A 17,211-nucleotide genomic window follows, 5' to 3' on the forward strand; every position below is an offset into this window, starting at 1 on the left:
CAATGCAATCAGTGACACTGTGACTGGGGGGGGGGGAGGGGGGGCGGGGGGGATCGGGGGGGGGGGGGTTGTGTGCCTGTGTGTACCTACATGTCAGTGTAGTGTTGGTGCACACTTACTTTTAGTCTTCTCCTTGTAGTCCGGTCAAAAAGACCGCCCCAAGGAGAATGACATCACTTCCTCCTTCCTGTGTAAACAATACACAGTGGGAGGAAGCTTCTCATTGGCCAGGAGCGATCCAGAGGGGGTGGCCAGAAACCAACGGCCATCCCCTCATTACGGATCGCTCCTGGAGCGAACCGGACCGCCATATCCAGCGGGAGGGGGTCCGATCGGACCCCCCACCCGCTGGAAGGCAGGCACGTACATGTACGTGCTTGTGCCTGCCTGTGCCATTGCGATGACGTACAATGGCAATACGGCGGTCCTTAAGTGGTTAAAGTGTTATTGAAACCCGAAACAGTAAAATCAGCCTGTATATGCAGTAAAGCATGCTTCTTATACTCACTGTGGAACCTAAGGGGTTTACCCTCTGCATTGTGTAAAAAGGCTGTTTCCTGTCTTCTCGGATCCTCCCCTTCTTTTACTGTCCCCAACCCATTTGCTGATCGTACAGAGCCTTGGAAGCACTCTGAACATGCTCAGTTTTTGTGTATTGCTAGAGAATTTTTTTTTTTGTTGGGGAAGGTGCATGTGATCAGCACAGGGCCAATCAGCACTGTCCAGACAGAGGGTCAGGGGTCCTGCAGCCTCATAGGACAGTCAGAGGAGAATGAAAACTCCTCCTACAAGCTTTAACCAATGCTTGGCTTGAAACGGATAGAAGTCACAAGACTGCTATATACTGCTGATGAGAAAAGGTATTAAGCAGTTTATATTTACTAAAACAATTGCATTTTCATGTTCTGTGCAGTGTAGGAGACCAGATAATTGTGAATGTCATGTCCTGGGTTTAGTAACACTTAAAGCGGGAGTCCGCCGGGACTCCGCGCTTTTTGTTTTTTTTTAAAAGCCAGCAGCTACAAATACTGCAGCTGCTGACTTTTAAAATAGTGACACTTACCTGTCCAGCGCGCCCGCAATGTCGGCACCCGAAGCCGATCTCTTGATCGTCTCTCGGGTGCTGCCGCCGCCATCTTGGGTATGGGAATCAGGAAGTGGAGCCTTTCGGCTTCATTTCCCGGTTCCCTACTGCGCATGCGCGAGTCCCGCTGCGCAATGAGGATGGACCTGCTACCTCTGGGATCTGTGTGTTTCCCAGCAGGCAGCGGGGGACTTTCGGAAAGGGGCGTAATCTACGCCCCTTTCCGCAGAGAGCTATCCCGGAAGTGGGTGCAGATACCTGTACTGTACAGGTATCTGCACCCCCCTCCCCCCTGAAAGGTGCCAATTGTGGCGCCGGAGGGGGGGAGGGTTCCGATGAGCGGAAGGTCCACTTTAGGGTGGACCTCCGCTTTAAAGTAGAAGTCCACCCTAACACAAAAATCCCTGCATCTACAGACATTAGGGATGAGCCGAACACCCCCCGGTTCGGTTCGCACCAGAACTTTCGAACGGACCCCAAACTCGAACGAACGTTAGAACCCCATTGAAGTCTATGGGACTCGAACGTTTGAAATGAAAAGTGCTAATTTTAACGGCTAATATGCAAGATACTGTCCTAAAAAGGGTTTGGGGACCTGGCTCCTGCCCCAGGGGACATGGGTCAATGCCTAAAATGTTTTTAAAAATGGCCGTTTTGGCGGGAGCACTGATTTTAATGACGATTAAAGTGAAAAAAAAAGTGAAATATTCCTTTAAATATGGTGCCTGGGGGGTGTCTGTAGTATGCCTTTGAAGTGCCACGTGTTTCCCGTGTTTAAAACAGTCCCTGCACAAAATGACATTAAACGGAAATAACACCATTTAAAACTGCTTGCGGTTTTAATGTTATATCTGGTTCCTGCAATATGGTTGAAAATCATTGAGAAAAATGGCATGGGTAGCCCTCCCTGCCCATTACCAGCCTATTTGGGTCTTGTACGCATATTAAGGGGAACCTTGTACCCATATTAAAAAAAGGAAATTCGTGTGGCCCCCAGGCCCTATATACTCAGAACAGCAGTATACAGGCGGTGCAAACAAGACAGGGACTGTGTAGGTTTGTTGTGTTAAGTTGAATCTGTTTGTAATTTTCAACTGGTACATTTTTTAAGTGTAGCTCCAGTCAAAAAAACTATTTTTAAGCTTTTTGGAAAACATAGGGAAGGGTTATCACCCCTGTATAATTTGTTTTCTCGTCCATCTTTTTTCATCTCACTTGCTGTTGTCTCCTTCCGTTTGCAAGTAGGAGATGTTTGTAAGTTGGATGTTTGAAAGTAGGGGCCTGCCCTATATGCTCTGCAGAAATGGCGGAACAAGGTGTTGGTTTTGCCACAACATTGTAAGCCCTGAAAGTGACTCTTGGTGGGCGCTGGAGCGCCCTGCTGTGAACGATTATATCAAGAATTGTAATTACATGCCATTGTTGAACAGTGGTAGAAAAATTGACCTTTGGTGGTTGTGGTGCTGGTGCCACAACACTAAGTCCTCACCGTTACTCTGGGTGGGCACAGGAAGGGGCCCTCCTGTGAAATATTATATCAAGAATTGTAATTACATGTCCCTGTTAAACAGGGGCAGAAAAATTGGGCTTTAGGCACTGGTGCTGGTGCCACCACACTGCAACCTCTCCCATATACTCTAGTTTTATTGCAGGAATTAGCCCTGCTGCAAAGCATTGCATCAAAAATTGTAATTAAACGCCCCTGTTAAACAGGGGCAGAAAAATTGGGCTTTAGGCACTGGTGCTGGTGCCACCACACTGCAACCTCTTCCATATACTCTAGTTTTATTGCAGGAATTAGCCCTGCTGCAAAGCATTGCATCAAAAATTGTACTTAAACGCCCCTGTTAAACAGGGGCAGAAAAATTGGGCCTTAGGCACTGGTGCTGGTGCCACCACACTGCAACCTCTGCCATATACTCTAGTTTTAATGCAGGAATTAGCCCTGCTGCAAAGCATTGCATCAAAAATTGTAATTAAACGCCCCTGTTAAACAGGGGCAGAAAAATTGGGCCTTAGGCACTGGTGCTGGTGCCACCACACTGCAACCTCTTCCATATACTCTTGTTTGATTGCAGGAATTAGCCCTGCTGCAAAGCATTGCATCAAAAATTGTACTTAAACGCCCCTGTTAAACAGGGGCAGAAAAATTGGGCTGATGGCATCAACCAGAACCAGAGGAGGAAGAGGATAGACAATCAACATAGCAGGACAGTCACTCAGCATCAGCATAGGCAGTCTTGAAGGGATGTGGTATTTCAAAAAAAATTATTCGGTTACATCAGCTTCAGGTGCTTGGTAGCTGTGGGTGATCCAAGACTGATTCATCTTGATGAAGGTCAGTCGATCAACTGATTCGGTGGACAGGCGCACCCTGTGATCGGTAACAAAGCCACCAGCAGCACTGAAGGTGCGTTCCGAAAGAACGCTGGATGCAGGACAGGCCAGTAGCTCAATTGCATACTGTGCAAGCTCTGGCCAGTGATCCATCCTCAAGACCCAGTAAGCCAGAGGATTTTCGGTGGGAAAGGTGTCCAAGTCTGACCTTGCCCCCTAGGTATTCCTGCACCATGTAAATCAGACGCTGGCGATGGGTGCTGGAACCGATCATACCTTGGGGCTGCGGACTAAAAAATTGTCTGAAAGCATCAGTCAGACGGCCACCTTCTCCACCGCTCCTTCTGACCGATGCCTCAGCAACACGTTGTCCAGGACCAGGAGTTTGTAACCTCCCAGTCTCTGGGAACGCGTTGCACAGACCTTTCTGCAAGGCCTCCCGGAGATGTCTCATCCTCTGCTCCCTCTGCGATGGCAAGATAAGGTCGGCAACCTTACCCTTGTACCGTGGATCAAGGACAGTGGCCAGCCAGTAATGGTCCCTCTCCTTGATCCGAAGAATACGAGGATCCTTCCGCAGGCTTTGCAGGATCAGGGAGGCCATGCAGCGTAGGCTAGCTGAGGCATTCAGTCCGGAGTCCTCTGGGTCACTAAGGACAACATGATCCGCAGCTACCTCCTCCCAGCCACGTACAAGTCCACGTGTTTCTTGGGACTGTAAATCATCCCTACAAGACTGCTGCTGCTGCTGCTGCTGATGCTGATGCTGAGTGCCAGCCTCCACCTCCATGCTGACACAATCATCCTCCTCCTCCTCTTCCTCCTCCTCATCCTCTTCCTGTGTGATGGGTGGCACAGCAGGAACACTGTCTGGATAAAGGGGGCCTTGAGAGGCAAGGAAGTCCTTCTCTTCCTGCCTCTGTTCTGCCTCAAGTGCCCTGTCCATTATTCCACGCAGCGTATGCTCCAAGAGGTGGACAAGAGGTACAGTGTCACTGATGCATGCACTGTCACTGCTCACCATCCTTGTGGCCTCCTCAAACGGTGACAGGACAGTGCATGCATCCCTGATCATGCCCCACTGGCGTGGTGAGAAAAAACCGAGCTCCCCTAACCCTGTCCTGGTGCCGTAGTCGCACAGGTACTCATTGATGGCCCTCTGCTGTGTGTGCAGCCGCTGCAGCATGGCCAATGTTGAGTTCCATCTGGTGGGCATGTCACATATAAGGCGGTTCTTGGGCAGGTTCAACTCCTTTTGGAGCTCAGCCAGCCGAGCACAGGCATTAAATGATCGGCGGAAATGCACACAGACTTTCCTGGTCTGCTTCAGGACATCCTGTAAGCCGGGGTACCTGCCCAAGAACCGCTGCACCACCAGGTTAAGGACGTGAGCTACACAGGGCACATGGGTCAGTTGTCCCTGTCGGAGGGCGGAGAGGAGGTTGGTGCCATTGTCGCAAACCACCATTCCTGGCTTAAGCTGGCGTGCCGTCAACCACCTCTCGGCCTGCCCCTGCAGAGCTGACAAAACATCCGCCCCAGTGTGGCTCCTGTCCCCCAAACAAACCAGCGCAAGCACGGCATGGCATTGTTTTGCCTGCGTACTTGCGTAGCCCCTGGAACGCCTACGGAGCACCGCTGGTTCTGAGGACAGAGCACTGGAAGAGGCCATGGAGGAAGAAGAAGAGGAGGGGGTGGAGGAGAGAGGTGTGTCACAACCAATAGTAGCATTTTGGAGGCGTGGTGGCGGAACAACCTCCAACACTACTGCACCTTGTCCTGCATCCTTCCCAGCAGCCAGAAGAGGGACCCAATGGGCCGTGAAAGACAGGTAACGTCCCTGTCCATGCCTGCTGGACCATGAGTCAGCGGTAATATGCACCTTACCGCTGACTGCCCTGTCCAGCGAGGCAGGGACATTGCCTTCCACATGCCGGTAGAGAGACGGAATCGCCTTCCGTGAGAAAAAGTGGCATTTGGGGACCTGCCACTGAGGAACCGCACATTGTACAAACTCACGGAAGGGGGCCGAGTCTACCAACTGAAAAGGCAGCAGTTGAAGTGCTAGCAATTTAGCCAAGCTAGCATTCAACCGCTGGGCATGTGGATGGCTGGGAGTGAACTTCTTCCGCCGGTCCAGCAGCTGGGGCAGGGACATTTGCCTGCTATAATTGGAAGTGGGTGTACCGCTAGCAGAGTTCTCGGAAGCACTTGGCTGTGACACACCTAATTCTACACCTTCATTCCTCTCAGAGCAGGTTTCAGAGAGGACTGAAGGTCTAGTGGGGTTGGAGATGCCAGCTGATGAGGAGCAAGGAGAGGTCCGCTTTGTTCTTTGGTGTGGGTCTTTGAGGTACGCTTGCCAACGAGCTGCATGGCAGGTCAACATATGTCTGGTCAAGCATGTGGTGCCCAAGCGGCTGATGTTTTGGCCACGTGAGATACACTTGAGACATATGTTGCAAATAGCAGCGGTGCGATCTGATGCACTCGTCTCAAAAAAGGCCCACACCAAAGAACTTTTAGAATAACGCGCAGAGGCAGCGCTCTGCACAGGCGGAGCTCTGCGGTGTGATTCAGTCGGTGTGCTGCCCCTAAGCTGGCCCCCGGAGGGCATCCTGCCTCGTTGGACATGTGCCTCCTCCTCCTCCTCCCTTCTTCCAGGCACCCACGTGGAGTCAGTGCCCTCATCATCCCCTCCCTCTTCATCGCTGTAGCAAACCTGGCAGTATGCTGCAGCTTGTGGAACATGACTGCCAGATTGCTGTCCTTCTTGAGCATCCCCTCTCTCTGCGCTCATGCTACTGCCTTCGTCTAGCTGAGTGTCATCATCAGAGCCCACAAAACACTGGGCATCCTCCTGGAGCATGTACCCAACACTGTGCTCAAAGAGTTCAGGAGACTCCTCAGGAGGACGTGGTGGGTCTAGGGAAGGAGTCACTGATGATGACATTGAGAGGAGGGAAGACGATGTGTTGGCAGCTGCTTTGCTACTACCCTGAGACTGGGTGAGAGAGGATGAGGAGGATGAAGAGGGCTTGGTCATCCACTCTACCAAGTCGTTGGCATGTTGCGGTTCAACATGTCCAGCTGCCGAAAAGAAGGACAAGCATGTCTCATGGCCACGTGCTGATGACAATGCACCGCGTCCACGACCAGCACTGTTGTCTCTAGACACAGAGCCTGCGTGCCCTCTTTTATCGGCTCGCGCCTGTCTGCCTCTCCTTGCTGGCCTTCCAGACATGGTAATGGCCTGAAGGGAGTTGGGTAAAACAGCAGTTGGGTAGTGTATATTGTGCTGGAGGCACACAACACCCACTAACTCCTGCAGATTCCTTTATTATAGAACACCAGAGATAAAGGGGTATATACAGATGTATACTGTGCTGTGCTGGAGGCACACACAACTTCCAATAACTCCTGCAGATGGCAAGTGGGCTCAAATAGAGAACAGCTATGTAGGTGGATATAGCGGTATGTACTGGGTACAGAGCACGCAGACAGCACGCACTATCTCCTAACACTACTGGGTACAGAGCACGCAGACAGCACACACTATCTCCTAACACTACTGACTGCAAGCTCTATTATAAAAGATAGATCACTACTACTAGCTATATAGGTGAGGTGAATATAGCGGTGTATACTGCTGTCAGGGCACGCAGACAATAACCAGAGAACACCAGAGATAAAGGGGTATATACAGATGTATACTGTGCTGTGCTGGAGGCACACACAACTTCCAATAACTCCTGCAGATGGCAAGTGGGCTCAAATAGAGAACAGCTATGTAGGTGGATATAGCGGTATGTACTGGGTACAGAGCACGCAGACAGCATGCACTATCACCTAACACTACTGGGTATAGAGCACGCAGACAGCACGCACTATCTCCTAACACTACTGACTGCAAGCTCTATTATAAAAGATAGATCACTACTACTAGCTATATAGGTGAGGTGAATATAGCGGTGTATACTGCGGTCAGGGCACGCAGACAATAACCAGAGAACACCAGAGATAAAGGGGTATATACAGATGTATACTGTGCTGTGCTGGAGGCACACACAACTTCCAATAACTCCTGCAGATGGCAAGTGGGCTCAAATAGAGAACAGCTATGTAGGTGGATATAGCGGTATGTACTGGGTACAGAGCACGCAGACAGCACGCACTATCTCCTAACACTACTGACTGCAAGCTCTATTATTAAAGATAGATCACTAGCTATATAGGTGAGGTGAATATAGCGGTGTATACTGCAGTCAGAGCACGCAGACAATAACCAGAGAACACCAGAGATAAAGGGGTATATACAGATGTATACTGTGCTGTGCTGGAGGCACACACAACTTCCAATAACTCCTGCAGATGGCAAGTGGGCTCAAATAGAGAACAGCTATGTAGGTGGATATAGCGGTATGTACTGGGTACAGAGCACGCAGACAGCACGCACTATCTCCTAACACTACTGACTGCAAGCTCTATTATTAAAGATAGATCACTAGCTATATAGGTGAGGTGAATATAGCGGTGTATACTGCGGTCAGGGCACGCAGACAATAACCACTACACAACAGCAAGATAGAAAATCGGCCGAAAACGATCGGTGTGTACTGTGTTGAAGGTACACAGAACACCCACTGCTTCAGACGCCAACACACTACAAGAGGCCGCCGCGATGGCGGCGTTATATAGTGTGGGGCGTGCACTACACAGCCTGAGCTATGATTGGCCAATCATGGCTCTCCTCGCTGCTGGCGCTGCGATTGGCCAAGCATGCGGGGTCACAGTGCATGCTTGGCCAATCATGAGCCAGCAATGCACTGCGCCATCGCAGTGCATTGTGGGCCGTGAGCGCCACACGAATTTGACGCGAACGGACCAAAATGTTCGGACTTCGCCGAACGGACGAACAGCCAATGTTCGAGTCGAATGTACGTTCGACTCGAACACGAAGCTCATCCCTAACAGACATCCACGATTTAACACTAACCTATCTAGCCCTGTAAAGAAGAAATCCATATACATACCTTTTTTGAAGCTGATCCGACTCAAATTGCTTTGTTGTGGAGCCGGGTGCAGAGGAAACAGCCGACAACAGAAGCCCCATAGTAACGCTATGGGTAATGTTACTCCCCATTCATTTCACAGCCATTGTCAGGTGTGTCCTCTGCAGATATCCGCTGCTGGAGACTGGTTCAGCTTCAAAAAGGGTATGTATAGCAATTTCTTCTTTAAAGGGATAGATAGGTTAGTCTTAGGCCGCGTACACACGGGCGGATTGTCTGCCCAACTAAGTTCGTCAGACAATCCGACAGACAGTCCGTCCAACTTTTGAATGAACGGACTTGACCACACACGATGAACAGACAGTCCGCTGAAAGCTTGCGCGATGACGTGTACAGCACGTACGACGGGACTAGAAATACGACGTCCAATACACTGCAATGCAACCTTCGGCGTGTAAATCCTTTCTGAGCATGCGCCATACTTAGTCCGTCCAACTTGCCTACACACGAGCGGACTGTCCGCTGAAACCAAGTTTGGACGGACAAAATTACGTAAATTCCGAAAGACTTAGTCCGTCAGACTATCCGCTGAAAAAGTCCGCTGAAGTCCACACACGAGCGGATTGTCCGCTGAAACACGTTTCAGCGGACTAAGTTGGGCAGACAATCCGCCCGCGTGTACGCGGCCTTAGATTGTGGATGTCTGTAGATGCAGGGATTTTAGTGTTAGGTTGGACTTACACTTTAAATTGATAACCTGTAAAAGGCCTTTAAAGTGTCCACAATTTTAGGTAAGGTAATTTGTTGCTATTTCACAGACATGCGCAATTTGTCTGTGTTTTGCAACGGTCGCCATTTTATTCTCTGGGGTTCATGCTAAAATGTTTGGAGTAATTTTCTAGCAAAAAAATACTGATTTTAACTTTTAAACAAAAAGTTCCAGAACAGGCCTGGTCTTCAAGTGGTTAAAGGAGTTGTAAAGTCAGAAGTTTTTTCTTTATCTTAATGCATTATTTGCATTAGGATAAAAAGCCTTTTGTGTGCAGCAGCCCCCCTCAGCTTCCTTAATACTTACCTGAGACCAATCTCTATCCAGCAATGTCCACGATTGTCTTGGCCATCCGAGACCCTCCCTCCTGATTGGCTGAGAGTGACACAGCAGAGGTGCAATTGGCTCCTGCTGCTGTCAATCAACGTCAGTCCCATAATCAGGAGAGAAAGGGGGTGGAGCCAAGCCACAGCTCCATGTGTGAATGGACACAGGGAGCTGTGATTCTCGGGTGTCCCCATAGTAAATTGCTTGCTGTGGGGGCACTCAACAGGAGGGGACCTGGGCTGCTCTGTGCAAAACCAACTGCAGAGAGGAGGTAAGTTTGTATGTATGTTTGTTTTTATAAAAAAAAAAAAAAACGAGACTTTACAATCACTTTAAGGATTTTGCCAATTAAGTGTTTTCATTTTCTTTCAGAAAAAATATCGCCAGAAAGCCGACACCCTAAAATTTACCAGCATTGCAGACACCCCAGACATCAAGCATGCCAAAAAGAGCCAGGAGCTGCAAAGCGATGTGAGTACACCAGAATGATGTGAGTGCAGAACAGATAATACAGATTAAAGGTGTAAAAACAGTTAAATAGTTATCCATGTCTACTAGGCATTGACATTGGCATTAAACTGGTCTTCACAGGTAAAGTATATGTCATTTCATCACTGCAATACATGCACATTTCCCCATGTGTTATGCCTGGCTGGAAAGAGCCCACCATTGCAGCAAAACTGGTAATTGTACCTTCTGGGTTTTATTCCACAGATGTCACTTGGTGCATACAACATTTAAACACTACAGAGCCACGGCTGTGTCTTTAATGTCACCGACACTTGATAGGCTGCCTGGCTTAATGTTTTGTGAACTGTAGTGTGTCTTCTGACTCCTCTCAGCATCCCCTGTACCTCCTTCGCCATGTAGGCTATTTGCCAAAATTATCCAAAGATGTCCACAGATAAGGGAGGAAAAAAAAAAGGAATGTTATCATGGTTTGCAAATGTTGAGTCTTGGCACTGCTCCCTCAAATCCAGTGGGCCTATCTACTGCCCATTATGGCGAACAAAATGCTGGACACATCAACCTCTCTCGCTGTCTGTTGGGATCAGACTTGGACATAGGCAGCCTGGTGGGATGAAGATGAATATGGCTGCATATGATTTGAATTGACCCATTCGCTAATGACTCTTATGTCTTACAGATTGTCTACAAGTCAAGTATGGAGGACCTCCTGCACCACTACACCATTCACAAAGATGAGCCCATCTTCCTGCAGGCCAAAATGAATGCCAACAATATCAGTGAGGTAAGTCCCCCATACATATATGTGTTGTGTAGAATCAAAATGTCCAAAATTTCACAGCTGTCACAAGAACTGCAACAGAAGGGAAATCTTCCAATTGGGATACATGTTCTGGTGACAACTGTCTAAGGGAGGATATCTATCTATCTATCTATCTATCTATCTATCTACATATCTATCTACCTATCTATCTTCTCTCTATTTATATCTAACTCCCTTCCTTTCTTCTTGGATGGTGCGGAGCAGAAGCTGTATAAGAGCAGTTGGGAGAAGCAGAAGGAAAGGGGATTTGAGTTGCGTTTGGATTCATTGTCCATCCTCACAGCCAAAGCCAAGCGAGATCTGGCCAGTGATGTAAGTACAAAGCTATTTGCTTCCCCAGAGCTGAGAGTAGTTATAATCTCGAGGTAAAAGTGGTACAAGGAGGAAGCTTTTGTCCTAATTACTTACTTTCTCTTTTTCTGTGAAAATTTGCATACAGGGACCATGGCCCCCTGCTTAATACTCCATTCTTATCTAGTCCTATCAGTAGAAATAGATGAGCAAATCTACCCCAAAAAAAAAAAAAAAAAAAATATATATATATATATATATATATATATATATATATATATATATACAAATATACAAAGCTAATTCAGTTTGAACTTAAATTTTATCAAAACCAATAGGGAACTTCTGTTTGGTCATTTTTGACTTCTATAAAATTGCATAGGAAGCCCCCACAGACCCCAACTTGGTATTCCCTTGCTGTTTTGGTTGTCTTTTTTCTTTTTGCTTGGGGTGTTTAAGGGCTTGTTCGCACCATGTGGGGGGACCTGCATTTATCTGCACTGATTAAAGCAAGCTCACTGCTAGGGCAGATAAAAAACAATTAGGTATGAAAATAGAACTTTTAAAATGTGATAAACTGTCTGTTTTTTTTTCTGTGCATGTTACTGTTATTTTGTGTTTCTTAACTCATAACAGTAAATTCCACCCAAAAAAGTGAAAAAGCAATAAAAATGCTATGTAGTTTGATTTTGTTTTTTTATTTTGATGTTGGTTTACTTATTGTTTAAAAAATCTTAAGTAACAAAAAATATACATCAAAAAAGTAAAAGGCAAAACTGGTTATTAAAAAAAAAGTATTTTCGTTTTTTTTTTTTTTTTGATATATTTTGTTGCATATTCAGTTTAAAAAAAAAAAAGGAATCCAAATAGGGGTTTAAACATTTTTGCGAGAGTACACAATTTCTGTATTTGCTTTAATGTTTATTTAACTGTTAATCTTATGTTGTCATTTATCAGTACATTAAGTACTGTCTTTTATGTGGTATATTGTACTGAATTTGATAGTTAAAAAAACAAACAATATGCACAAACAAAAATAAAATAAAAGATAAAGGCATTTATTTAATCAATGGTCAGAGAGCAAGATTTATCTATAAGTGACTATAAATAGCTCTTTACAATGCAGGGGTGACCTGCTGAGGAGTCCCAAATAACCTTTTACCTTTCACTTTCGTGGAAGAGTGGGAACATTAGCAAGTCAATTTGCTCAGCCAGATACTAGCAAAGCTAAGCTCTCTCAATCAGTGTTAACTATTTTTAATCTTTATGCTAGTATGATTAGTAACTAACTATTAGGAAGGTATATTACATTTACTAATTTTAAAGCGGGAGTCCGCCGGGAGTTCCGCCGTTTTTTTTTTTAAAAGCCAGCAGCTACAAATACTGCAGCTGCTGACTTTTAAAATAAGGACACTTACCCGCCCAGCGCGTCCGTGATGTCGGCACCCGAAGCCGATCTCTCGATCGTCTCTCGGGTGCTGCCGCTGCCATCTTGGGTATGGGAATCAGGAAGTGGAGCCTTTCGGCTTAATTTCCCAGTTCCCTACTGCGCATGCGCGAGTCGCGCTGCGCAATAAGGATGGACCCGCTGCCTCTGGGATCTGTGTGTTTCCCAGCAGGCAGCGGGGGACTTTCGGAAAGGGGCGTAATCTACGCCCCTTTCCGCAGAGAGCTATCCCGGAAGTGGGTGCAGATACCTGTACTGTACAGGTACCTGCACCCCCTCCCCCCTGAAAGGTGCCAATTGTGGCGCCGGAGGGGGGGAGGATTCCAATGAGCAGAAGGTCCACTTTAGGGTGGACCTCCGCTTTAAGCATTTTTTTTACATTTCTTCAGTTGCTTCCTGATTTCTGGGTTAGGTTAAATTTATATCATACATCCCATGAGTCTTGGGTATTTTTTTTTCTTTCATGTGGAGGACACCATCCTGCTGCACGCATGAGCTAATGACAGATGGATTCCAGGAAGTAAATTCTACATGAATCATCTGCCATTAGTCAAGGTGGCTGCAGCTAGAAATGCTAGGGAGTGTTTTTCTCATCACAATAAACTATGGAGACATGGATTGATTGGTGAGATTGCTTTCAATTTTAAAAATGAATTAAATAGTGTTTTCAGTTTGAAGTTCTCAGATACAGTTTAGTTCCACTCTAAGTGCTCAGTGTTGACTGGCTGTCCTTTTTTTAATATACTATAATAGGGGATGCTCAGCACTCTGTAGGAAAGCAGAAAACCTAAATGGGGAAAAGTATCCGAGACAAGTTCTATCTCAACTGCCCATAGCAACCAATCAGCTTCTATCGTTGACTGAAAAAAACTCAAATAATATTCCATTTGTTCTTTTCAGATAAAGTACAGGGAAGGATATGAGAAGACCAAGGGGAAGCTGATTGGGGTTCAGGCTGCAGATGGAGACTCTAAAATTTCTCACTCGCTCCAGATGACAAAAATGCAGAGTGACCTGGAATACAAGCGTACCTTCGAGGAGATGAATAAACGGTGCCGTATGTCCATGGACATGCTAGAAATGGCACATGCCACCATGGCACAGGCCCTGGCAACTGATCAGGGTTACAGGACATTCCTCCACCACTACAGTGTCCTGCCGACCGACATGAAGGTGCAGTGGGCGAAGAAGGCGTATAAGCTGCAGAGTGATGTAAGTATAGAAAGCAAGTAACCATCCATCACTTAATTCATGTTTATATATCTAGCAGATCTACAGATCTGGTTGATTTACTAATACTGGAGTGTGCAAAATCTGGTGCAGCTCTGCGTGTAAACCAATTAGCTTCCAGGCTTTTTGCCAAAGCTTAATTGGACAAGCTGAAGTTAGAAGCTGATCGGTTACGCACAGCTGCACCAGATTTTTCACACTTCAGTTTTTGTAAATCAACCCCAATGTCTCTGCATGCCATCATTGCTTTATCACCCAACCATATAGTGTTTAGATCTGAAAAGGGTTCTAAAGGATTATTTTTTATTTTTTTTTATTTTAAATAACAAACATGTCATACTTACCACCTCTGTGCAAGGGTTTTTCCACAGAGTGGCCCCAATCCTCCTTTTCTGGGGTCCCCCAGCAGCACTCCTGGCCCCTCCGCTTCTTGATTGCCCCCACAGAGAGCCGCTTTCCATGGGGGCACTCATGTGCAAGCTCCGGAGTCATGCTGCTGTGTCCATTGACACAGACAGCAGGACTCAGGCCCCACACCTGTGTCACTGGATTTGATTGGCAGCAGCCGATTGTCTTGCTCTCCACGGCGGCGGCTTCCATTTCCTCCTTCCTCCTCGGCAGCCAATCGCGAGTCTTCTCTTTTCGGCCAGTCTGAAAACGGGTCTTACACCCTCTTCTGATTGGCCGATTGAGGATCAGTGTTTCAACAGCGAATATTAATTTTATATTCTTTTTACCACACCTGGGTGGACTCCGGGTCGCATGTTATGCGACCCGAGCCCACCCTATTTTGAAGCCTATTAGATCCTCTGGCTTTAATCAGGTCCTTCAAAAAAATCCCCTGCCCCTGTAATTGATGTTCCCGGTGCCCCATAAGGGGCCAGACACATGAATGGGGGGTGGCTGCGGCAGCAATGGATAGATTCATGCTATGCATGAATCTTTCCATTATGCATATAGGGGGGTGGCGTAAGAGAGGGGGTGGCGTCCAGGCTCTAAAGGATCCAAATTAATCAAATTAATCTTTTCTTTACGAATTACTGAAATGTCTCACTACAGTAACAATATAAATTTTCAGAAAAATTACATCTTTTATAATTAAAGCGGAGCGCCGCAGATTTTGGACCAAGTCCGCCGGATAATTCGATCGTGTGTACGCGGCATAAGACATTCCTACTATGCTATAATTCCCAAGCTCATTTCCAAATGGGGCTCTCCAGTCCTGGTGCTTGGAAGTTTTTCCTGTGTTATCTTCAAGAACCTAAACACATATTGGTAGGTCTTTTGCCTCCTGACCAAACTGGTCCAGGTATGTATGGGACTATACGAGGCACGTCACTTTTAAAACATAGAAGAGTGTATAATGTCAGAGGTTTTCCATACTTGTACAGTACTATGGTGTATATGAGTTGTATATCAATGAATTAAAAACCCAACGAATGGCTTATGGGTTGGAGAGTTGGGAGGGGCATTTGGGAAACACATGAAAAGAATTCTGCAATGTTCATATCGTCTCTTCTATTTGCCCTGCAGAACCAGTATAAATCCGACCTAAAATGGATGAGGGGAGTTGGCTGGATTACTGAGGGATCGCTTGATGTGCTACAGGCTAAGAAAGCATCTGAGCTCATCAGTGAGGTGAGAAACTGAAAATATCTCCACCGCTATGATTGCTGCAATCTATAAATGTCTCCCTTCATTACTACCTTTTCCAGCTGGTGCTATGACTAGTATTGGTTCCACCACAAATACTATCCCCGTCACCTACATCAGCATTGCTGGGACCACCATCTTGAAGACTACTTTGGCAAAATCAGTTTTAGTTTCACTGTGGTTGTTAATGTATACACAGCAATAGGACAACGACAGCAAGAAAGAAACAGTGGTGTAGTGGTTAGCACTCTCAACTAGCAGCAAAAAGGGTCGCTGGTACAAATCCTGACCACGACACCATCTGCCTGGAGTTTGCATGTTCTCCCTGTGCCTGCGTGGTTTTTTTTCCAGGTACTCCGGTTTCCTCCCACACTCCAAAGACATGCTGGTAGGTTAATCATTGATCCTGTCTAAATTGGCCCTAGTATGTATGAATGTGGGTTAGGGACCTTAGGTTGTAAGCTGCTTGAAGGTAGGGACTGATGTGAATGTACAATGTATATGTAAAGCGCTATGTAAATTGACGGCACTATATACGTACCTGAAAATAAATAAATAAAATAACAAAATAATAATAATAAAAAATGATTAAACATACAGTGCTTATAACATTTCATATAGTACTACTACTGGTTGTTTAAACAATTTCCTTCTGTGAATGAGCCCCAGTGACAACTGTAATTTACATTTCTCATTATCTTGCATTGCACAGAAGTCGTACAGGCAGCTACCATCGGCTCTGAAGTTCACCAGCATCCAGGACACGCCAGAGATGATTCAGGCCCGGATCAGCTACGATCAGGCCGTGGATGTAAGTCTGGAAATTGGCCATTTAGATAGAAGATCTTCATGTGTCTTTTCTGAATGTTACCTGTATACATTCCATGGCTCACAGATCTGTAACTAGGAGAAGGAGAAGGCTGCAGGGGCAGCTGTCTACTCCAGGGAAGAGAGACCACATGGTTATCTTGTTTAGGGATCACTGAAGCATAAGGTCTGACTGGGCCCTAAAATAATGACACTAGTGAATAGACAAGAACAGGTTCTGGGTCCTGTTCTATTTTATCTATATATGTAAGTGATATAACTAAAGGTTTGTTGGACAAGGTAGGTCTTTTTGCTGATGACACAAAGGTGTGTAAAAGGGTTTACATCCCTGGAGGTGTCTGTAACATGGAACATGATTTGGCATTGCTGGAAGATTGGTCAAAACAGTGGAGACTACAGTTCAATGAGTACAATGAGAGTACAACATTGGGGATACAGTGTTAAGCTGGGCATACATATATACAATTTCCTTGTCCAATTTCCTTTAGATTTACCTTTAACTATTTGGTCGAGGGCCTGCCTGATTGAATACACAATAGAAAGTATTTAGGTGTGACCTCATATTATATGATTTTGGTAAATCTAAAGGAAAGTTGTAGAAGAAAATTGTGTAATGTATGGACAGCCTTAGCCAGCACTAAAGAGGGGGTACTTATTTCAGATGATTGCAAAATGAGCAAACAGTGTGACCAGGCAGTAGGAAAAGGGAATGGAATTCTAGGATGCATCACTAGAGGGGTCACCAGCAGGAAAAAGGAGTTCCTGATTCCCCTATATCAGTGGTCTCCAAACTGTGGCCAGAGGACCAGGTGCGGCCCTTTGTTCACGTTTATCGAGCCCTTGGGCTACTTTTCCTCCCACTGATCCAAGACACTATTTCTCGCACTGACACCAACGGTGGTTCACTATTCCTCCTGCTGACACTAACAATTGGGAAGTATT

The 17,211-nt window shown here is 46.3% G+C and overlaps 1 protein-coding gene across 2 annotated transcripts in view; it reads left to right on the forward strand.

Moving 5' to 3' along the window:
- Positions 1–17,211, forward strand: part of NRAP (nebulin related anchoring protein) — a 137,986-nt gene that overhangs the window by 86,469 nt on the left and 34,306 nt on the right. For both annotated transcript variants that reach the window (XM_077454995.1, XM_077454996.1), the window contains 6 exons: positions 9,902–10,000; positions 10,677–10,781; positions 11,025–11,132; positions 13,459–13,770; positions 15,322–15,426; positions 16,154–16,252. In XM_077454995.1, the coding sequence (XP_077311121.1) occupies positions 9,902–10,000; positions 10,677–10,781; positions 11,025–11,132; positions 13,459–13,770; positions 15,322–15,426; positions 16,154–16,252 (828 nt within the window). The remainder of the gene's footprint in view (positions 1–9,901; positions 10,001–10,676; positions 10,782–11,024; positions 11,133–13,458; positions 13,771–15,321; positions 15,427–16,153; positions 16,253–17,211) is intronic.

The sequence above is a fragment of the Lithobates pipiens genome, unplaced genomic scaffold (genome assembly GCF_037356315.1).
Source record: "Lithobates pipiens isolate NorthernLeopardFrog02 unplaced genomic scaffold, aLitPip1_a1.2 Scaffold_25, whole genome shotgun sequence".
NCBI lineage: Eukaryota > Metazoa > Chordata > Amphibia > Anura > Ranidae > Lithobates > Lithobates pipiens.